Consider the following 24,292-nt stretch of genomic DNA (forward strand, 5'->3'; position numbering starts at 1 on the left):
TTCACGCAAATTCTTCTGCTAGTTGGGGTTTAGTCCAAATCTGCATCCTTTCCTTCAAGGCTCAGGGGTCCAAGATTATCTTCTGTGTCTGTATTTATTGGTTTCCCTTTTCTTTGTTGAAGAGGGTCTGTGCAATCCTTCTGCTTAGTCCGCCATCTTGCCCCGCCTCTCGATTTTTACACATTTTAAGGCAATGGTAATTTCTTATTGAGGAGCCCTGTAGTGCAATGGTTAGGTGCTCAGATGCTAACCAAAAGATTGGTGGTTCACACCCACTCAGTGGTTCCATGGAACAAAGACCTAGTGCTCTGTTCCTATAAAGATGAAAGCCTAGAGAACCCTGTGAAGTAGTTCTACTCTGTCACATGATGTTTCTATGAGTTGAAAACAACTCAGTGGCACCTAACAACAACAACAGTTTCCTATCATTTACTGTATTCTTTTCTCTTGGCTCAGCTTCTCAAGTTTCTTCCATCATTTGACTTGAGTTGTGGCTGATAGACCTCTCATCATCCAACTTTCACTCATGTGTCACCATGCCTCTTGAACTGTAATGCCTAGAACTCAGCACAGTATACCAGATCTATACATGGGACTTGGGGGCCTCCCTCCCAGTGACCCAAGCTCTTCATTTCAGCTAGTGCCTCCATTTTGCTCTAGGATTCATGGTGCAGACAAGGGCAGGACCAGACTCTAAACTTTTGTTTCTACACACTTGGAGCTAACCCAGAATCTATATAGAGAAAAGAAAAATGAAAATGACTAGAGACTAGGCTGGTGTATAAGAAGGGACCGAGGGTGAGATGTACTGATGGGCAACAAGGAAGAGATTCCCATGGGCTGAAGTAATGAGGAAGGTCATCTGAGAAGAGGAGGTCTTGTGAGAGATAGTATTAGGAAACCTAGAGGGAGAGAGGAATTTGAGACTGAGAAAACATCCTGAACAAAGGGCTGGTGGCAGGGCTGTGACCTACAGAAAAGCAGCAAGGCAGTGGATTTGGGAGGGGGATATGTGTGGAAAACTGGGATTGACTTCATTATGTCTATAAACTTATACTTAGGGGTTTTGCCTTTGTTTGGTAACAGCATTAGGAAAAGTCAGAGACCTTCTTGGAATAGAAGTTTGGCAAGAGCTGAGCAGAGAAGATGGGAGGCTACAAAAACCCAAACACAAACCACATGTTAAGTAAGATAGGCAGCAAAGAGAAGAGAAGACCCACTAAAGGCACTCATGCTGGACAGAGAGTTGGAGGATGAGAAACACAAGAAAAGTGTGTGTATATCAGGGACACACTTGTGCAGAGAGTAATCTGTAGGGAGTGGGACAGAAGGTGTTGGAGAGAGAACATGACAGACAGGAGAGTGAGGCTGATCTCCTGAGAAGGTGGGAGAGGTTAGTACACAGGACTTCCTCTCCAGATAGAAGGGACATGTTCTCCCTGGATGCTTGTGGAGAGGGAGCCTGGGATGAACACCCAGACAGATGCAGGTCAGGGTGAAGGCAGGAGCAGACGTAGTAGACCATTATAACCTCAACCTTTCAAAAGGCTGCAAAGCCATTTGCCTGAGGACTTAAAGGAACTTGAGAAGTGATGTAGAACAGCCATTGTGAGGAGTGACCAGGGGCAGCTTGAATGAGGAAAAGAAAGAAGACTTAGCAGAGGAGAGACAAGGAGAGGCAGGCAGAGGGCACATGTTGCCCAGTTTGCTTCTGCTGATGTCAGAGACTTGATTTTAGAAGGATTTCACAAAGCTGGATGTGCTGTGTTATCCTACCTCTGAACAATGAGGACAAAGAAAATGGCTCTGAGCCTCTGCCAGGTCCTGAGAGCTCAGCCATTTCTTGAGACCCCTCTCTTCAGAGTGCAGCCACCCCATGGGCCAGCGCTCATTCTTCATTCCCTTAGTCCAGTCAGACTCTGTCCCCAGTTAGAAGGATGGCCTAGGGCTGTGCCAACTTCTACCAGGCCTGGGTACTCCAGGGCAGAGTGGGCTGGTGGGAAGCTCTCAGGAGTGGGCTGGTGACCCCTTCTGCCCTGCTCTTTTGAAGGAACACAACGAGTTCAACTCCTCCATGGCCCGGAGCCAGACCAACACGGCACGGATCGATGGCCTGCGGCCAGGCATGGTGTACGTGGTGCAAGTGCGTGCCCGCACCGTGGCTGGCTACGGCAAGTTCAGCGGCAAGATGTGCTTCCAGACTCTGACGGACGGTAAGGAGTGGTCAGTGGCAGGGGCACAGGGCAGGATGACCTGGGAGGAGGAGAAGCCCTGGAGAACGTGTGCTAGCAGCCAAAGCGCCCACCTCCAATTAATTGAATTCCACTGAATTCCCTCTTTGGACTTTGCCTCCCAGTAGAGCCATGTGGACACAAGCATATTCTCTCCCTCTATATCTGGGTCCAGATGCCCATGCTGGTTCCCTCACAACCACCTTCTGGTCTTGGGACCTGGGATCTAAGCTTACAGCCTAATTTCATGAGTCTAGGTATCCAGGGAGGAGACCAAGAGACAGAATTTAGTATTTGGAATCTCATGTTCCCAGGGTCTCAGAATCTTTGAAGCAGCTTCACACATGACCCTAAGTCCTGCTCAGGTGTCTACAGAAAGAGCAGGCACTGTTTCCAAACTCTTCCCAAGACCAGAAAAAAGCTGCCACCAAAAATACTTCTATCTTTGAGTTTTATTATTTCTTTATTGTAACTCTTCCTCAGTCCTCTGAGTCTACCTCCTTTAATAGTTATGAAAATCTGATTTGCCTATTGCCTTAGTGCCTAAGGCATTTGACTGCTAACCAGAAGCTGGCGATTCAAACCCACCAGCCACTCCTCAGAAGGAAGGTTGGGCAATCTACTTCCGTAGTGATGTCACCTCAGAAACCCAAGGAAGGGTCACTATGAGTTGGATCCGACTCAACGGCAGTGCATTTTGTTTTTGTTTTTTTTTTTTGCTGTTGTGCATGGGTGTTTCTATGTTCACTCACACTTTCCTTTAGCTGACCATTCACTATAGTTTATATATTCATCTATTTGTCTATCTATCTTTTTTATGAACTGTTTCCAGATAGTTTTCCAAATGCCGGTCAATCTATTCCTGACCCTCTAGATTGAAAGCCTGTAATTTTTTCTTTACTAGCTAAATTCCATATTAAACAGTATGACCTTACATAGCATTTTATTTTATGTTAGCACTGTCCAACTGGGTACTGGATAGGGCTTGAATTTTTATATTGCCCAACATTCCATTTTTGACAGTTTTAAAATTTATTAGAAGCATGTAAAAATCAGATAATTTCATATGAAAATCAGAATACCCATCTTCCTATCAAAAGTGTAAGAGGAGCCAGAATAGTGGGCATTCTAGTGGGAGGACCCTATGTGTGGTGTCCACACTTTCCAGTGATTCATACCTGGTTGCTGTCATGTCACCTGTCTGACCCCTGGAGGACTAGAGTTTACAACCTATTTCAAGTTGATTTTAGGTGAATTTTGTTCATATTTGGAGGATAGTGAGATGGGGTGGAAAGGTGAACGAGTTCATGTTCTAATGCTTTTGGTGAAAAAAATGCAGGATGTCTACTCCTTGAGGACTCTTTCCCCTCTTTGCACCTCATTTACCATCTAGATTTATGGGCACTTTGGCATCAGGAGGTATAGACAGGATTAAAAGCCTAAAACTCAAAGTACTTTGAGCACTGATCTCTTGGCAATTCTGCTAGACAAATCAAGAAGTTACAAATTTATCCCAAGAAGTCTGTTCCTTTTACATTTGGCAGTTAAGTTTTGTAAACCCAAGAGGGGCTAGATATAAGAGAGTTCTGGTAAGTGGCCAAATTAGAGAATATTTATCTTAATGACCGAGGTTCACACACCAGTAATAAATATACTCGCTGATGCTGCAAGTCATATCTGCAGGACAAAGGTGAGTCTATAAGCTGATCAATGTTCAGTGACCACGCTTTGTATGGTGACCTCCTCGTGGGACTAAGCCACTGTGATCCCAGGCTTCTCTTAGCAACAGTGTGCTAACCTTTGACTTAACTGCCTAGTTTTTTATTTTAACAGTTCAGGTTTCATATTGCTTTATGAAGTTTATAATTCATGAAGACTTAGTTATGAGTCTCCTCACTGTGGGCCCTTGCATTTTTTTTTGCCACATTTATTTATTTTTTAAATATATGCTGCAAAACTTTCAGCTGAGGACTACTGATGCTCTACCTTCAGTCTTTAAACTTGATTTCCATAGAGGCTTTAAATGTCTCGTTCCATACCCAAGTAGTTGAAGGACAGTTCTCAAATATTGGGGAGCATAAGAACCCCTAGAATGTTGTTAAGCTTACAGAGACCTTGCTCACACTCAGGTTCTGAGTCCATGGATCTGATGAGGAGCTTAGGAATGGACATGTTTTACAAGTGGCTTCAGGTGATTCTGATGCAGGGCATGGGGAACCTCATTTTATGACGTATTGCCATTAGGTTTGTGAGATAAAACACATGACACTGATTAAATATGAATTTCAGATGAACAACAAATAATGTTTTAGTGTACAGTAAAACCTGTAAATGCTGTAAACTGGGGAAGGCAGAAACCTGCCAGAGAAGGAAAATGAAAATACTTTCCACTAAAACAAATGAAAGAAATGTGGTAAGATTACATCCTACCAAAGGTGGAGAAATTGTGAGACCTGGAAAACTAAGGCAGTCCCGTTGAGTTAGAGGTCTCAGAGGTTTCACTGTTTAAGTATGCCACTTACAATATTTTGGATGTACTTATACTAAAACATTATTTATTGTTTATCTGAAATTCAAACTTAACTGGACATATTTTATTTTTATTTGCTGGCAATCCTAGTTGTAATAGCATATAAACAGCCTGGCCACCACACGCCTGGGTCCTGAACATTAGATAAATAATCCCTTAACAGCAAATGGAAAAATAATCATAGCCACAGCAATAATAGGCAGCGGGACCAAGTTTTTCATATGGATTGAAAAAAAAGAGAATTAATACTTGGGGCATCTGTTATAGGTCAGACACTGTGAAAAATGCTTGGTTGTTGTTGTTAAGTGTTGATAAGTTGATTCTGATTCATAACGACACTATGTGCAACAGAATGAAACACTGTCCAATCCTAAGTCATCCTCATAATTGTTGTTATGATTGAACCCAGTGTAGCAGCCATTGTGTCAATCCATCTCATTGAAAGTCTTCCTCTTTTTCACTGACCATCTACTTTACCAAGCTCTCTGGGGATTGGTTCCTCCTGATATCATATCCAAAGTACATGAGATAAAGTCTCACCATTCTCCCTTCTAAGGAGCATTCTAGCTGTACTTCTTGCAAGACAGATTTGTTCATTCTTCTGGCAGTCCATGGTATATTCATTATTCTTTGCCAACACCATAATTCTGCCCAGCCTTTCCCATGCTTATGAGGCAACTGAAAATTCCATGGTTTGGGTCAGGCACACATTAGTCCTTACAGTGACATTCTCACTTTTTAGCACTTTAAGGAGGTCTCTTGCAGATTTGCTAAATTCAACACACCTACTCCTCACTTATCGACTATCTTGTTATCTGATATTTTGCATTTATGACAGTAGTAAAAAATCTACTACCTAACTATTTTGCACATTAACATACATCTGGCAGCAGCGAATGCTGAGGTGTGTGGCAAGAGTACCACTGGCTATGAACATTAAGATCATGTGCCAACTTGGATGGGCCATGATTCTCAGTGGTTTGGCAGTTATGTAAAGATGTAGTCATCTTCCATTTTGTGATCTGATGTGTTCATCCTCCATTTTTTTGCATAATGCCAGTTTTCACATAACGATCTGGTCTTTGGGACCTAACCATGTCCGTAAGTGAGGAGTGGGTTTATGTCATTTTATTCCCAAGTAAAATGCAATCCTTGACACTTCAATATTTTCTCTGTTTATCATGTTGTTTATTGGTCCAGTTAGGATTTTTGTTTTCTTTTTGTTGAGGTGCAATCCATACTGAACAGTGTAGTCATTGATCTTCATTAGTAAGTGCTTCAAGTCATCCTCACTTTCAGCAAGCAAGGTTTTGTCATCTACATGTTTCTTAATGAGTTATTCTACAATTCTGATGCCATGTTCTTCTTCATATAGTCTAGCTTTTTGGATTATTTGCTCAGCATACGTATAGAATAAGTATGGTGAAAAGACACAATCCTGACACACACCTTTCCTGATTTTAAACCATGCAGTATCCCCTTGTTCTGTTACACTGACAACCTCTTGGTCTATGTACAGGTTCTCCATGAGCACAATTAAGTGTTCTGGAATTGTCATTCTTTGTAATCTTATACATCTTTGTTATGATCCACACAGTCAAATGCCTTTGCACAGTCAATTAAACACAGGTAAATATCTTTCTGGTATTCTCTGCTTCCAGCCAAGACCTATCTGACATTAGCAATGATATCCTTCAACCCTTGTTCTTTTTTGAACCCAGCTTGAATTTCTGGCATTTCCCTGTCAATGCACTGCTGCAACTATTTTTGAATTATCTTCAGCAAAATTTTATTTGCGTGTGATATTGACATTATTCAATAATGTTCAAATTCTGTTGGATCACCTGTCTTTGGAATAGGCACAGCTATGGATCTCTTTCAGTCTGTTGACCAGGGAGTGTTCTTCCAAATTTCTTGGCATAGTGAGTGTTTCCAGTATTGCATTCATTTGTTGAAACATCTTGATTGGTATTCTGTCAATTCCTGGAGCCTTGTTTTTTGCATCGGCCTTCAGTGCAGCTTGGACTTCTTCCTTCAATACCATTAGTTCTTAATCATATACTACCTCCTGAAATGGTTGAACATTGACCAATTCTTTTTAGTCCAGTGACCCTGGTATTCCTTCCATCGTCTTTTGATGCTTCCTGAGTTGTTCAACATTTTACCCATAGAATCTTCCAATATTGCAACCAAAGCTTGATATTTTTTCCAGTTCTTTCAGATTGAGAAATGCCAAGTGTGTTCTTCCCTTTTGGTTTTCAAACTCCAGATCTTTGCACATTTCATTATAATAATTTACTTTGTCTTCTTGAGCTGCTCTTTGAAATCTTCTGTTCAGCTCTTTTACTTCTTCATTTCTTCCATTCACTTTAGCTACTCTCCATTCAAGAACAAGTTTCAGAGTCTCTTCTAACATCCATTTTGGTCTTTTCTTCTTTCTCTATCTTTTTAACAACCATTTTCTTTCTTCATTATGATAATCCTTGATGTCATCTCACAACTCATCTGGTCTTAGGTCATTGTTGTTCAGTGTGTCAAATCTGTTCTTGAGATAGTCTCTAAATTCAGATGGGATATATTCAAGGTCACGCTTTGGCTTTCGTGGACTTGCTTAAATTTTCTTCAGCTTCAACTTGAATTTGCAAAGGAGCAATTGATGGTCTGTTGCTCACTGGCCCCTAGCCTTGTTTTGACTGATGATATTGAGCTTCTCCATTGTCTCTTTCCACAGGTGTAGTCAATTTGATTCCATCTGGCAGGGTCCACATGGATAGTCACCATTTATGTTGTTAAAAAAAGGCATTTCCAGTGAGTATGTCATTGGTTTTGCAAAATTTTATCAGGAGATCTTTGGCATTGTTTCCGTCACCAAGGCCATATTTCCCAAGTACTTATCCTTCTGTTTCCAACTTTCACATTCCAATCACTAATAATTATCAATTTATCTTGATTGCATGTTTGATCAATTTCAGACTGCAGAAATTGGTAAAAATCATTACTTTCTTCATAGTTTGCATTAGTAGTTGGTGTTTAAATTTGAATAATTATCATATTAACCAGTCTTCCTTGTAAGGATGTGGTTATCCTATCACTGACAGTGTTGTACCCCAGGATATATCTTGAAATGTTCTTTTTGGCAATGAATGTGACATTGGTCCTCTTCCTTTTGTCATTGCTGGCATAGTAAATCATTTGATTGTCCACTTCAAAATGGCCAATACCAGATCATTTCAGCTCTTTAATGCCTAGGATATCTATCTTCAAGTGTAAAATTTCTTTGCTTTTATAATTTCCAATTTTCCTGGATTCATATTTTGCATATTCTACATTCCAGGTACCAGTAGATGTTTGCAACTGTTTTCTTGTCATTTTGAGTCATGCTACATCAACAAATGAAGGTCCCAAAAGCTTTACTCCATCCATGTCATGAAGGTCGACCCTACTTTGAGGAGGCAGCTCTTCCTCAATCCATTTTGAGTGGCTTTCAACCTTAGGGGTTCATCTTCTGGTATTATATCAGACAGTGTTCTGCTGCTATTTATAAGGTTTTCACTGGCCAATTTTTCTTCTTTTTTTTTTTTAGAAGTAGATTGCCAGGCTCTTCTTCCTAGACTGTCTTAGTCTGGAAGCTCCACTGACACCCATTCACCATAGGTGACTCTGCTGGTATTTGAAATATAGGTGGCATAGCTTCCAGCATCACAGCAAAATGCAAGCCACCACAGTACAACAAACTGACAGAAAAGGTGGGGGAAAATGTTTTACATAATTTTGCTTTATTAACAGACAAGGAATAAGAGGGTCAGATAGACCGAAAAATTCGTCCAAGTCAAATAGCTTATATGTGACAAAGTCAGATCTTGGATGAGCTCTGACCACCTCTGTGACCCATGAGTTTGTAGCTCTACCACATAGAACAGCATAGTTTTAACCAGGGCTTTGAACCAGTTCATTCCAGTTCAACCTCCTGCTGAACATTTACATTTCCACCCCTGATATACTGAATTTGAATCTACATTTTAACAAGATCTCCAGGTGATTCTTAAGCCCTGGTTTTAACACTGCCAAGGCTTTGCTCATTTTCCTTCTTGAAAGAAGCTTTAGAGTGCTGGAGCTATTTCTCAGGTGTTTCTTCACCTGAGAAACACCTGGTGCAGTGCTGACTGGCTGTTAATACTTTTTGAATATCTGCTCAATGAGTCTGTTGAATGTGCTGCATTTCAACAAGTTGATATTTTAGAAGATGTTTCCACAGTGGTTTTCATTCCCCTCCATTAGACTTATTCTTACCATAGTTCAGTCTTTGAGATACCTTCCAAGCAAGAATATATGGACTGGGGTCACCAAACCTTAGGTCTGAGATTCTCTCTGTCACTGCTATTTTGTTTTTCTTGTCATTGAAATTTGTCTTGTGGTTGATTTTGTTTATTTATTGTTTTAAAGATTACTCTTCCTTTTGGAAGAGCTTATAGCACTGAAACATAGAAACTGTTCTCTCATTTTCCATATATATAATCAATTTGTCACCATGCATTGGGTGCCAGCTATATGCAGAGGCCACACTGGGAGAATACTTATGTGAATGCCTCTTTCTCACCTAGACGATTACAAATCTGAGCTAAGGGAGCAGCTGCCCCTGATTGCTGGCTCGGCAGCAGCCGGAGTGGTGTTTGTCGTGTCCTTGGTGGCCATCTCCATCGTCTGTAGCAGGTAGGCTCTTCACTCCTGACTGCTTTCCTTGGACCCAGGAGGCCCCCCCACATGTGGTCCCTCACTCTCTGGGCCTGACCATCCACTGCCACACTGCCAGATTCACCACCATCACTCCATCTCAATCCATGAGCAGGGTGGAATTTTCCAGATTACTTATTTTCTCTGTGCCAGGGATAAAATCCTCTGTGAGAGCTGGACAAAGCTATGAGTAAATAGCATCCATCCTGAAACCTGATTTTAACCAAGAATTTTAGCCTCTCTCACACAAAAGGCTTTACAGAATGACAGTTACAAAATTGCATTTGACCACTTGAGCATCACACCCTCTACCTCAGCCCATCCTCTGGTTAGAGAACTAAGACCCTCAGTGGAAAGACAGAGACAGGTGGGCAGGCAAGAAACCAGGAAGGGAAAAAGAACATGAGATTCTGCAGAAGGGCTGGCCCTGAAGGCCTTGTGAATGTTTAATGCTGTTGCTACTGCCTTTGGTGGTTTGCAGATTCAGCTGTGTAAAGCCCTGTAGTTGGCTCCCTCCTGAGCATTTCCGCAGTCTGGCTCAGGCTGATGGGCATCCTCATCTCCTTGGCCTCATGCTCTGACAGTGGCCACAGCTCTGACAGAGGCAACAGCCCTGCCATGCTCCTGTAAGGCCTTGACTTGAGGCAGGTCCATCTGCCTGCACCAGTGAATGGTGTTCAAACGAGTATGTTGACCACAGCAGGAGCAAAACCTTAAAGTGAGGATTACTTGGCCCCCAATCTGGAGGATGCTTTTGAGTAAGCCTCTGTTTGGTTGTGAGGACTAGGTGGAAGTTTCTGGGGTGAGCTGTGACTTTGTCCTGGCTGAGAGAACTCTTCTTCTCTGTATCCACAGGAAACGAGCTTATAGCAAAGAGGCTGTGTACAGCGATAAGCTCCAGCATTACAGCACTGGCCGAGGTGAGTAGAAAGCAGACATCCACTGCCTGACCCAGCAGACCAGTGAGTCAATCAGGCAAGTGTTTAGAATGTTCCTCCTAGCCAGACTGGCTGCTCCCGGACAAGTGGGCTGCCCGCCTCCAGTGTGGGAGCAGTGCCTCTCTGCAGGTCCCCAGGGAGCACAGTCTACCTGCCCCCATCCAGCATCCATTCATGGGGGCCTCATTGGCTGCCTGGCTGGCAGATTATCTCCTGCATTGATAAGCCCATATAGAACACTGAATGCAGGGAAAAGATTGGGTTTAGCAAGTCAATAAATCCTGAAATCAGAGTCAGTGGAAAAGATGGAAGGTTCTCTATTAACATCTCCTGCCTTATCTTTTCCAATTGAGCAGCTAGGGAATGTGTTAACCAAATTCACAGATAAGCCATAGAACATGAATGTAGGGAATTAAAAAGATAGCAGAGCCCAAGAGGTCAAAGTGTTGGGATATCTCCCAAGTGCTTTCTTCTAAGCCATACCTCGAAAAGTTTTTCTCACTCATTATCTTGCTCTTCTCTTTTTCTAAATCTATACATAATTTAAACTAAAACTCTTCTTCACCAATGTGCAAGAATGTCCTATGTCTGAATTATTTCTTCATCTGTATAATTAGAACATTGTGAGATTTGATAAAGAGCCCACTAGGTCAGATGGGTCCCCTTATGCCTCCAGGAAGTGGAATGTTTGTATTCTTACAGCCGTGGGGTTCGGTTTCTAAGAACCCCATTGGATTTCTACAGATGTCCTCAGAGATTTGTCCCCACACTTTGTGTTATTCTGTCACAGACTTCTTCTGTAAGCTGCATCTAAACAAAATCCCTCCTGCTGCAAAGCAAGGCTGTTTCTTCCTGTTCAGTCACCTGTAAACATGGAAAACAGAACTCAGACACACACACACTAAGCATGCCTTTGAATGGGTTCTTCTGGGAGTGAAAATGGACTCAAATGTTGAAGTTCTCATAGACCAGACTCTGCCTCTCTCAGCAGCAACCTGAGACAGGGAAGTAACACTGGCCATTCACTGCATCAGGTGCCCTATGAAGAAATTGTGTTCTAGTGTGGCTGGCCAGTGCTGGTTTCTACTGTGCAAAGGGCACTCTATAAATATGGCTTTATCCTCTGGAAGATTTCAATCCAAGATCAAGATCCTACTAAGGGTTTGTAGATGACCAAGCTCCTGGCAACCAAGCTCCTGCTCAGGGCAGTCATTGCTAGGAGAGAGGCATGTGCTTGGAGCTATCACAGAAACACTCTTAATCATCCACAGTGGTCCAGGGCAGCCCCATGAACAGCAGTACAAACTTGAGGGGCCTGCCCCTCTCTGAGGCCACATACACAGCTCCTGCTATACTCACAGTCCCATGTATACCCCTTTCTTCCCTTCCCTGCTCCCAGCCATTCTGAGCCTCCATTTTAACCAGATGTCACTGGTTTCAGAGGAAATGCCCTTAATATGCTCTCTCCTTTTCTATGACCTGACACTGAGCCTCATTTCATAATCAACACATGGTTTTACTTATATTGTCCTGTGCATTAACTCTTCCAGGCAGAGCCTTAGCTTTCCAGAGGGAAAACAAGGGCCTAGCCATATCTATGATTCTCAAGTGATGTGGCACTCACCAGCTGCATCAGGATCGCCTGCAGGGTTTTCTCCATATCCTTGCTTCCTGCCTGTGTCTCAAAACCCTGACACTGCTACCTCTGGGGTGACTCCTCACCATGATGAGCCACTGTAAGGCCATTTCAGGTCTGGCATGCTGTGGCCACTTTGGATGAGACATATGGAGATAGCTATGTGGGCTGGAAGCAGAGTCAGGGCCACAGGACTACAGAATTGTGCTTCAAAGATGAATTGCATTTGAAGCCCAGAGATGAGGGAGGCTGGGACACCTTGCAAAGGAACTCTCCTTACTGAAGACATGCAAACTAGGCATTGGTACCACTCCTCTGGTGGGTACAGAAGCTCCCCAAGCATTGCATGAGGGTGGAGATTGGTGTTCTTTGGTCTCTTCAACTTAAAATCTGGCCATCCTTCTGCGCTGGAGGAGCTGGCTGTGGCAGGTCACCCATGGCTCCACATGTACAGAGATATTCTTCCAAATACTCACAGCCACCTTCTGGGGGTTTCCTTGGTTCCTAAGGTTCATGGAAAAACCAATGCCTGGACTGTCTTTGTAAGTGCAGCAATAGTGGCTTTGCTTCACTCGGGACACAGAGGGCTCAGTGTTGACAAGCTGTGCAGACACCATCCCCAAAATTGAGACTGTACATAGAGTTCTTCCTGTGCCAGAGTTTAAGCCCTCAGCTGCTTTAGAGGTCTGTCTTGTTTTGATTTTGGTTCCATGTATGTATGTATCGATTTGCTTTCCCTCTATTCATAACTATTCTCCTTTTATGCAGTCCCTGGCACCTGGCTCCTCTTTGCACCCACGCTTCCTAAACTCATAATCTCATGCATTGAATGGTATTAGTTCACTGTCTCTTGTGGACATCCATCACTCGGACTAAAGCTATTACTATTGGACTGTGGAGCTGGGGGAAGGCCTGGAGCATATTTCAAAGAGGAACCTGAAGGTTCTGAGAGAGGAAGGAATGGCTTAACAAGAGTAGAAAAAAATCAGTTTTCAAAAGCCTGCTCTGGGTTATGCATTGGCAGCTTTATTCTTGTAGCTCCTTTCAACTCAAATAGCCCTCTCAACTATTCTAGAATGTAGGCATTAATCTAGACATTAATTAGTCTAGTGACTTACCCAGGATCACCCAGGTCATAGGGGCCAGAGATGGACTGCATATCCTCTAAGTCTGACTGCAGAGCCCACACTCTTGCCATATTACAGAGGCCCAAGATCCTTGGTCATCAGGGGAAGCTCCAGAACTAATCTCAGGTGTCCTGGTTGGTGGTGTGTTGGTTCCTGGGCCAGGGCCCCACTGTGGGAAGCATAAAGGTTGATAATCTGATCTGTATATGTTCACATAACTATACCTGGACCATCTATATCCATGTACCACATTGTGGAATGCAGACAGCAACTTGGAGCTCTGAGGGCTTTCTGCCCTGGGAGTGACGGAATATCAGCAACAGCTCACCAGCCTCACTAATCAGTGCCTGAGAGAGCTCCCTACCTTCTCCTCCATGGGCAGGGCGCAGGCACTCAGGGAGGCTGATGGCCTCTTCTCTCCCATACCCTCCTTTTTAGCTGATGTGCATGTACAAGGAGAGAGCATACAGAAATGTTTGCAAACAGAATAGTCTTTAGCCAGTCAAGACATGGGAGATCAAGTACATTGGAGACCTCTAGGGCACTGGTTTATTTTCAGCTTCTGAGCCCAGAGCCAGTGAAAAGGGAGTTTGGATGTGGGTGGAAAGAGAAAAGAGTGAAGGGAGGTTGGAAACAGAAAAGGTGATGGATGCTTGGATTAAGAGCATGAAGGGCTTATGGTTCATGTTCAAGGGTGGTAGGTTGGGCTACCTACCATGGTGGGAGGTGGGCTAGGGTGTCCAGGATGAGGGCATCCTCACGACTATTGGGGTCAGTTCTCAGAGGATACTGGCTGATCAGAAATTGCTGAGAGAGGATTAGCCAAGTGAACTAGCTAGGCTGGGCTTGAGGGCTATCTTCATAAGGTTCCAGATGATTCTGGTGGGCAGCTACATTTGGGGAACATGACTGGATAGTGTTTCTAAGGGGCTTAGGTAATACACACTTTACAGTGGTTGATGACTTGCTCATTTCTGACTCTTGGGAGTTGGGAGGAGTGTGTTGGGGTAGGGAGAGAGACAGACTGGGATTTGTTAAGGATCAAGGACTTTTCAGAAAGCAGCGATAACAGAAGCCTCTCCATCACAGGCAAGTACAGATATAATCTCAGAGCTACTGTTGTTAAGCTTTGAGAAAAACACAAACAGGGTAAGTGCCCAAAGACTGTAGACTAATTTCACATAAGAAGGCAGAGTGTAGAGTGTAGAAAATACAGAACAGGAAATGGGAGTGACCCTGCCAAATGCATGAAGAGACTATGAAGCAGACAATATCTGGGCATTTTAAACTGAATTCAGTGATCGTTGGGAACCAAAACAGGTTCATTAAGAACAAATTATGGGTAGCTCACCTCATTTACTAAGGTTACACATTTAGAAAATTAAAGAGGGATCACAGATGAGGTGAATTCTTATTTCGGCAAAAATACAGAGTGGTCTCCTAAGGGAAAGCATTGTAAAGGGGATGCAGAGCTTGTCTTCCTACCAAAAGAAAGTAGATTAGTGACCCTGTCAGCCAGGAAGGAAATGACTAGCTTCATTCTAGGCCTTGTCCTCGTCAATCTCATGTGTGTTTGATTGTTTTTTAAATTCGTGAGTCAGGTGCAAACATAGGGATGCTTATTGCGTTTGTAGATAACAGTTGAAAAGCATAACTAACACCGTAGAAGACAAAATCAAGATGCAGAGCCCTCCAGCAGCTTTGAATGCTAATTTGAAACCTGTAAGATGAAATGTTATGGAGGATAAATCTAGAATCCAATGTTTAGGTTAAAGCAAAAATAAAAGAGGACATCTGACTTGCTACTAGTTCATGTGAAGAAAATATAGGTATTTAGTTGATTGCATGCTTCATTTGAGTGATATATAGCTTATAAAAAAGCCAAGCACTGTTTACTGATGAAGAATAGAATAGTAATGACCACCAATTTTGATCAATTATTTTGCTAAGTACTTTACGTATGTTAGCTAATTAAATCCCTCTGGTGGCTTAGTGCCTAAGGCATTTGACTGCTAACCAGAACACTGGCAGTTCAATCCTACCAGCCACTCCTCAGAAGGAAAGTTGGGCAATCTACTTCCATGGTGATACCTCCTTGGAAACCCAAGGAGGGGTTGCTGTGAGTCAGATCCAACTTGATGGCAGTGAGTTTTTGGAACATTCTCATGAGGTAATTTTGCATGTGAAGAAACAGAGCCTTAGAGAGAGCAAGTAAACTGTCCAGAGTCATGGGGTTTGCAAAACCAGGTTTGAAACTCAGATCTGTCTGACTGTGTGGTCCTAATTAACGTTCAAATCAGAGGAGGTGATACACAGACATGCTGTCGCTGTGCTGCTAGGAACACATCTTGAGTTATGTTGTCTTTCTTGGTAGCCCATTTCAAGGAGAACGTTGTTCACAAAGCGCTTGCCCAAGGAGAGCAACCAAGCTGCAGAGGACTATCAAGTCCAGGTCTATTACTAAAGTGACTTGAACAACCAATGTTTGGGGCTGCAGAAGAGAAACCAGTTGGGGGCATGAGGTGATTGTCCTTGGGTGTGTGAAGTGCAGTTATGTCAAAGGAAAGAAGATGTTGTGCTTCATGAGGTTAAATGGAACCATAGGGTGAAGTTCAAAGTAGGCTGACTTTGATTTAGTATAAGAATGACGCCCCCTTCCCCTGCCACACACAGGCTGCCTTATGGTGTGGAAAGTGCTCTGTCTCTGGAAACATTCAAGTGAAGCCTCGATTGTTGTTGTTATTTGCCGTCGAGTTGGCCCCGACTCATAGCGACCCCACCTTGGGTTTCCGAGGCAGTATCACTATGGAAGTAGGATTGCCCAACCTTCCTTCCGAGGAGTGGCTGGTGGGTTTGAACCGCCAGCCTTCTGGTTAGCAGTCAAGTACCTTAGGCACTATGCTACCAGAGCTCCCAGAGCCTAGATAGCTACTGGTAAATAAAGTTGTAGAGAGGACCCTACTTTAGATGGAATATTGTACTAGATTATACCAGGACCAAGACTGCATCTTGCTCCAAGCTTCCACCTCCAGCTTTCTTGATTCTGGGTGGTGGGTGGGTTTGGGTTGCAGAACTGAAGAGGACACAGATTCAGTTCATGAGAAATCACCTTGAGTGTTGAGGTGAAGGTCATTTTGCTCCCTGGAGGGCCTTGCTGGCTGCCTCTTTTAGAGATGACAGGAGCATTAGTGACTAATAAAGACCTATGGGGACAAAGGTAAAGGTCTCTTGGTGCAAAAGGTGGCTGAGTTTACAGTGGGTGCTTAATAAATGTCAAATAAATTTAATGAGCTAGATTCACCCGTTGTGTCTGCTGCTGGCTCTAAGCCAAAGCCTCTAAAAACTGTGTTAACTCTTCTAGTCCTGAGCTCCTTGGCTGCTGCCCTTGAGTTCTCAGCAGGACTTCAATGGCCCAGTAATCACTGCACTTTGCCTAGAAGGACTGCCAGCCCTCATAATTGGTACCCAAGAAGCAGGGAGATATTAAATAAATTTACCTGAAATATTCTCCTTAACACAAAGCATCCTGTGTCCACTTTCCTTTTTTAAGATATAGATATTCGGTGGTTTTAGGAGCAAATCTTCAAAATTTGGTGAAATTCCCCAAACAAAAGATGACAAGAAGTTTCTCCCCAGATCTACTGCTTTTCCATTCAAACCTGTTGCCCACCTGGGGGGTCCCCTCTTGAATTCTTCCTGAAGCCCTGTCTGGGAATCCACATGACCTCTGTTCTCAACAACCTCTTGTTATCTTTTTTGACAACCAATCACTCATTATCCTGGTTTTGACCCTCAGAAGTAGGTAGAACAAACTGTTTCTACTGCTCATCAGCCTTTAGTGGTACATTTCCTTGAAGAAGCTGCCCCATCTTCAGTCCTTCACATAAACAGTTTCAGTTACCACCTATATACCTCCAAAACCCAAAAAACCAAACATGTTGCCTATGAGTTGACTCCAATTCATGTTGACCCCGTGTGTGTCAGCATAGAACTGTGCTCCAGAGGGTTTTCAGTGGCTGATTTTTCAGAAGTAGATCACTAGACCTTTCTTCCGAGGTGCCTCTGGGTAGACTGCAACCTTCAACCTTTAGGTTAGCAGCCAATTTCTTAACCATTTGTGCCATTCTAAGCACTTGTGTATGTCATTTGTCAATTCAGTCTAAAACCACATATGCCAACTCCCCTGACAATAGGGTTTCTAGTCTAAAGTCCTGGTTAATACCAATACCATTCTTCTAGAAGTCTTGGCACTGATTTGGATTCTTTCTGCCCCCCACTAATTACCACCTCTAAATGCTCAAGAGCTACCAATTTTTCCTTTGAAATTTCTCTTGCCCCTTCTACTATTCTCATTGTAGTACTTTGATTGAAATCTCTGTTATCTTACACCTTAATTACTGCATCAATCTCATAGCTGATTCCCCAGGCTCCAACCCCTTCCCCACAACAATGCATGCAGAACAACACAGGATGCCAGCAAAATCAACTCTCCAATACCCTTATTTCAACACATTCCTCCTCTGCTGATGGAACATTTGTCAGTTCTCTGTGTCCAAAGCAACACTCCTAATCCCTTTGGTTGGTAATCAGGTCTTCCTCACACTAGTGCATCAGTGTTGTTCTACCTCAGATCCCCTTCCCTCCACTTTCAAGGTACTGCCATTCTTCCTCACTCTTATATGGCCAGACTTCTCTCTTAGCTGTGTGTCATGAACTCCAAGATACTCCCTCTTCAGTGCAGGACTAATGGTACTTCAAGCTCAACTCAAGTCCCAGAGCTTCTAGGTTTCTAATCTGAGGACTGGTATCCATAGTCCTTACTGGGTCTAGTTTAGGCAGCCCTTGCAGCCTATTTCCAGGTTTTGATTCTAGGCTATCCAGCATTGTTCACCAGTTACTTCATGTGTTCGTTACCTGAAGGACCTCATGAGCTTGACTTTTCCTGTAGCTCTCCCAGGTCCCAGCACAGTGCTTTTTGGGTGCCTAGAAAAATAAGGGATGATCAGTGCACTGAGACAGAGGGTCGGAAACACTGGCCTGAAATCCCTTCCAGCAGCAGGATTTTATGTGTTTATCCATAAACAGCTTCCTATGTAGGCTTGGATATCTGGGCCGAGTTTAGGTGAGTTATAAAGATAGCAAAGTTTGCCTTGGATCAGAATGGGGAACTTTTCCCATTTTCCCATGGCTCTGTCAAAACCTGTGGGGACACAAAGATATAAATGACTGAAAACAACCTAATGTACTACTCTCCAAAACCACACCATGGGATGGTTGGAATCACCCACTCTCCAAAAAAAGCATCAGGCGCATTCTGGCACCTCTGAAACCATATAGACATTCTTGGTCTCCATTTACCCACAATGATGTCCATGGCAATAATTTCACACTCTGTGAATGCACAAGAGAACTGGATAGGAACATCCAGTCTCCTCCTTTCAGCTTTTTGGCCCCAAATATCATCTACTGTTGGGGCTTGGCTCTTTCCCAGCCCACATCTGCTCTGCCCTGACACCCTAACATTTTTGTATATCTCTAGCTAAATTTTCAGATGTATCCCACACATCTGCCAGCATCCCAGAGCTTATCCCAGCCTCTTCACCTTTGAGAGCATCGTGATAAAATGATGCAGAGCCTCTGACAATGGCCAGAAGTTTCTTCTGCTTCAAGGACTGCTCTGTGCTATGAAGAAGGCTCCACAAAGTAACCAAGTCATTTCTCCCAAACCTGATATATTTAAAGACTTTAGTAATGTTTAAGATTTGGCAAATCTGCTGGGACTATTGTCCTTTAAGCCTTTAGACAATCTAGTGTAGTATTCCAGGCATAGCACAAAAAGCTTTGAGGCCAAAGAACATGTCTACAAATTAGATTGTTAATAGAATTTACTAAAGTAGATGATTGTAACATTCAAGATCTTTGTCTCTCTCAAGGCACCAGCCATCGAAAATTTAGATCTATACGTAGAATTTTTTGTGCCAAGGGTATGTAATTTATGCTAAAAATAATTGAAAACCATAAAATATTATAAACATATAACACTAGCAGTAATAATAATGTGAAGAATTATAAAATGTTTTGCATTATAGAGATATAGTGCATCTGATATTACTGCCACTGATAATATTTCTCCAACATTCATAATTTGAGAATATTTTCTGAGTCCTGTCTCCAAATGTTTGGCTGTGCCTGTCTCCATAGCTGACTTGAATTCCTTGTTCACTGTCTGGTGACTCATTGTACTAAATACCATTTTCCTGATAATTAAAAACTGCTCACTGGCAAGTGGGAGCAGGAACAGGCTGATGCAGGATTTATGCAGAAACACAAAATGAGCCAAAAGACAAATGACCTGTTCTGCCTAGCTAGAGGCATTTTTTTCTCATCATCTTCTGGGACTTGAGAAAGGCTAACTGTAATGTGGGAGCGAGGTCTGGGAAGATGTGTCATTCGGAGATGAGGTAGACACAGTGGGAGCCGTCGTGTACATGCTCAGGCCAACTCCTTCCCCTAATTTTGAACAGCCACTTTCCTGCCCCCACAAAGGAGCCATCCCAGGATCATGACCCCTGTCAAAGGAAGAGCACTGAGTTTGAGCGACTTGTTAGTCCTTTTATTTCACATTTTCAGTTTCCTGTCACCAATTGAATAATGGTTTCCTCAATTGTAGGGAAACTAATAATTGATTTCTACTTTTGTGTAGAGATGCCAGCTCAGAAACCCAAGAAAGGCTCGCTATGAGTCAGAAACAACTCGAAGGCAATGAGTTTCTTTTTTTTTTATTTGCATAGATGCAACAATTTACCAGTCAGTACCCGTACATAACAACAACAACAAACCCCGTTGCTGTGGAGGTGAATCCAGTTTGTGGCAACCTCATGTGTTATGGTAGAGCTGTGCTCCACAGGATTTTCAGTGACTTTTTTTTTTTTTTTTTCTGGAAGTAGATCACCAGGCTTTTCTTCTGAGGTGCCTCTGAGTGGACTAAAACCTTCAACCTTTTGGTTAACACTACACAGAGACTCCAGATGGAGCAGTTAGGACGTTCTCAATTAACATTGCATCACCACTCCTAGGTCCCATGCAAGTTCCTTGGCTTCTTATGACAGGTCTCAGTGACAGCCACTGTCCCCAGCTTAGCAGTTGTTACATCACTCCATGCATGCACATATAGGAGGCACATGTACACACACGTGCACATGAGTCAGCAAGGTAGCTCACCTTTCTCTGAGAGTAAATTGGTCCCATCACCAAAGTGTGAGTTTTCTCCCATTTGGGTGCACTTAGCTGTACATTACTGGCCTAAAAGAATCCTGGCTGCATCAAGCTATTCCTTCTGGGAATAGCTCCTTCCCTGAACTGATTGAGGCCAATATCTGTAAAGCTCATTAACTCAGAAACCTTTCCCATTCATCCTTATATATGTCTTAACTTGGAAACCATTCATTACAGCACATTCTAGATTGTTTAATTAGTTTCCATGGAAGAGTTCCTGTAGGACAACTTAGCATACATCGTTTTAAAGCCCTTGATCTAAAATAACAAGGTAGTTATTTTTCCAGTAACTAATATAACCCTAAGCAGCTTACATCCCTCATTGCCCCTGACCTCACTTCCCTTCCCTGCTTCCCCAAATACTTCCTGGAACATTTCACTGATAATAATGAGTATATTAGTCAGTGAGCCTCACTGTACATCAGGCACTGTGCAGGGTACTTTATTTACAATATGCTCTTTAATCTCACAGCCATGCTGGAAAGAAGATATTATCAGCTCCTCCATTGACAGGAGAAAACTATTATAAGGGAAGTACATAGACTTGCCCCATTTTTCAGGGTAGTAAAAGGCTCAGGTGTGGCAAGGATTGTGAGGCTGGCACAGTATGGGGCAGTTTTGTTCTGTTTTACATGGGGTGACTATGAGTCAGCGCCAACTCTGCAGCACCTAACAACAGCACAACAACAAGAGGCCCTGTAAGAAATCCTGGTGGCACAATGGTTAAGTGTTCAACTGCTAACCGAAAGGTTGGCGGTTGCAACCTATCCAGTGGGTCCTCAGTAAACACCTAGCATTCTGCTGCCATAAAGATTACAACCTAGAAAACCCTATGGGATAGTTCTACTCTGTCACATGGGGTCACTAAGAGTGAGAATTGATTCGACAGCACCCGACAACAACATCAGTATAAGGCTCTAGGCTTTGATCTCACCTGTGGGCTAATGCCTGGGCCTTTAACCTCCTCTCTTTTCTGCCTCTCCCCAAGCACAGAATTTGGGAAAGGTCACAGATTGTTGGCATGGAACCTGCTGTCCCTTTTGCATTTTGAGTGGATCTGTCATTGTCTCATCTCCCACCCTCACTACTCCTGCGCACGCTGGTCAGCTTTCACCTGTAGTATCTGGATTTCTCTACCTGAGAGCATTCTCTGGCTGTAGGAGTCTCACCACCTACTCGTACAGCAGGCCAAGCCCCTTCAACCAATGTCTTGTGGGAACTGGTGTGTTCCAACTCAGGGGTGGGTCAACTCTAAGGCATATGGTCATCTACATGTGTTCCCAGAGCATCCTCAGGATGCTTCAATTACCCACAGTGGTGACTGGCTGCCTTCTAGTTACTATCTTCTCCACATACCTACAGGTACTTCTTGGGATCACCCCCAGATGAACTACTTGCTTTCAAAAACCTTGTCCCCAGATTTGCTTCTAGGGGAGCCCAAACTAAGACAGCAGCTGTCTGGAGATGCTGAGCTATGATTTTTAGACACTTTCAATGTCTTGCTTTTCACCTGTTCTCCATGTTATTGTTAGATGTCATTGAGTCGGTTCTGACTCCTAGCAATCCTAGGTACAACAGAACAAAACACTACCTGGTCCTGCACCATCCTCACAATTGTCCTGCCATGTCCTCCGTAACAAATGAAAAGAGGTGACTTCCCATGAGTCCCTCATCTCTGCTTTCCCCTTTCTCCACTGTTATTAAAGCAGAAGTACCTCTTACACACACACACACACACACACTCACTCTTCATATACTCAGGGATTAGAACATTCTAGCATAAAGGTGAAGATCTATTTAGTTTGTCCAAATTTCAGTCAGCACATTCAAAAGTCAATGTCATCCCGAAGTTTCCAAGAAACACTCTAACCAATTGCCACTGAGTTGATTCTGACTCATGGAGCATCAACTCATGGAGAGTAGAACAGTGCTTTTCCAGGGCTTTCAATCACTGATTTTCAGGAATAGATCATCAGGCCTTTCTTCTGAGGTGCTTCTGGGTGGACTCAAACCTTCAACTTTTTGGTTAGAAGCTGAGCATGTTAACCATTTGCACCACCCAGGGACTCCAGGAGCGTTCTAGGGTCCTGTTGATCATCCTGAAACAAGCCATCCAGCATGCGAGGAGTGATTTTACTCAATGAATGGGGAAACTCCATCTTTAAGAAAGACAGTTATTCTGGGCAGGACACCTGGCTCCCTCTGGCTTTAAAAAAAAAAAAAAAAAAATCCCTTTTCAACTCTTGGCTATATATTCCTTCTGCTTTTTGTGCTCCAACACTTCCAATCTTTGACTAAATTGGTGACCAAGGCAACCCTAATTTGGGGAAGCTGGAGAGCCAGTGGAAATTTTCTGAGTGACAAATGTCACAATTTGTGTGAAGGGCTGAGAGTCGCCAGAGAATAAGCCACAGAGTGTTTGTGTGTGTGTGTGGGGGGGAGGATGGGATGAGCAGTACTGGGAGTGCTCACAGAGCCTGAGGCCCAGCCCTCTCCTTGGACCCAACCTCCAGGCATGAAGCAGTTTCGCTTTTTCTTACTGCCTGCCCTGCTGACCTGGCTCTTTCATGACCAGGCGGCACAGCTGGCAGCCAAAACTCCTATTGCCCACAAGGATGCGCTATTGAGACTACATTGTTTGGCTCTCAAAGCTCTCCCTCCACGCCTTCCAACAACGTCACCACCTTGAGAACAATTTCTATACTTTGCCTAATGACACATCACACATGTTGAAAAATTACCTTGTGAGTGAATCCATTTGTTTCTTGGGTTCCATTTACTTTTTTGTCCCCTTTCCTCCACTCTTTGAATGTACTTTTTCTGCAATGACAATTCTCTATTTTGTCCCCATGCACACCTATTTATCTTGCCACTATATACATCAGCAACAAAGTATATATTCCTTTATGTATTTTTCTTTCACCATTTTATTCCTTTTTCATACTTCAGTGTGTCTGAAGGCATGGGGGTTCAATTATCATTTTTCTTTCATTCTACCTCATTTTTTTCTATATAGACTTTGCTCTTTTCTCTATTAGTATTTTCCAAGCTACTCTCTTCCCATTTTCTCTCCTGGTATACTTCTCTGCCACTTCCCTCTTGAGAGTTTTCTAATAGCAATTTCTTTCTTTCTTTTTTATTTCTTCTTTTTTTTAAAAAAAAAATCCATCCTTATCCCCTTGCAGCCCTGGGCCACAGCTGTCAGTTATAACCTTAAGAGTGGCCTCCACTCAGGAAAGTTGTCAAGTTGATAAATATTGATATCTACCCTGCCGTTTACCACCACTTTCCCGCTAATGCATTTGGTTGGCATCAATCAGCTTCCTTGCCTTCTTTGAGCACCGGTGTGGGAACTGGTCCTGATCTGTCACATATAAGTAATGCTCCACATTTTATCAAGAGCTCAAAAAGAGAAGAAAATATGGAGGAGAAGTAGAGGACAGAGAACCAGGGTAGAGTGGCCCCGAGGAAAGGGAGATGGGGAGGCCCGGCAAGACAAGGCCACACTGAGTGGCAAAGGAAGGTTGCAGCCGGTGGATAGGAGAGATCCTTCCAGGAACACCTTAGTGTTCGGGACATCAGCCAGTACTTAATGATGACCCTGAGCTCTTTTGGATGTTAACCCTGCTTATCTCCTCTAACAAGGCTCCCCAGGGATGAAGATCTACATTGACCCCTTCACTTATGAGGACCCCAACGAAGCTGTCCGGGAATTTGCCAAGGAGATTGATGTATCTTTTGTGAAAATTGAAGAGGTCATCGGAGCAGGTATGGCTTTCCCTTCCTCTTGTTTCTGTCCTCTTGGTGTCCAATGATCTTCTTCC

The 24,292-nt window shown here is 43.3% G+C and overlaps 1 protein-coding gene across 1 annotated transcript in view; it reads left to right on the plus strand.

The window, feature by feature from the left end:
* The window catches only part of EPHB1 (EPH receptor B1), a 475,286-nt gene that overhangs the window by 344,007 nt on the left and 106,987 nt on the right, over positions 1-24,292 (plus strand). The window contains exons 7-10 of the mRNA XM_042780351.1: positions 2,051-2,213; positions 9,363-9,471; positions 10,348-10,412; positions 24,114-24,236. Of these exons, the coding sequence (XP_042636285.1) occupies positions 2,051-2,213; positions 9,363-9,471; positions 10,348-10,412; positions 24,114-24,236 (460 nt within the window). The remainder of the gene's footprint in view (positions 1-2,050; positions 2,214-9,362; positions 9,472-10,347; positions 10,413-24,113; positions 24,237-24,292) is intronic.

The sequence above is a fragment of the Orycteropus afer genome, unplaced genomic scaffold, assembly GCF_000298275.1.
Source record: "Orycteropus afer afer isolate SDZICR_OR568_19922 unplaced genomic scaffold, OryAfe1.0 scaffold00003, whole genome shotgun sequence".
NCBI lineage: Eukaryota > Metazoa > Chordata > Mammalia > Tubulidentata > Orycteropodidae > Orycteropus > Orycteropus afer.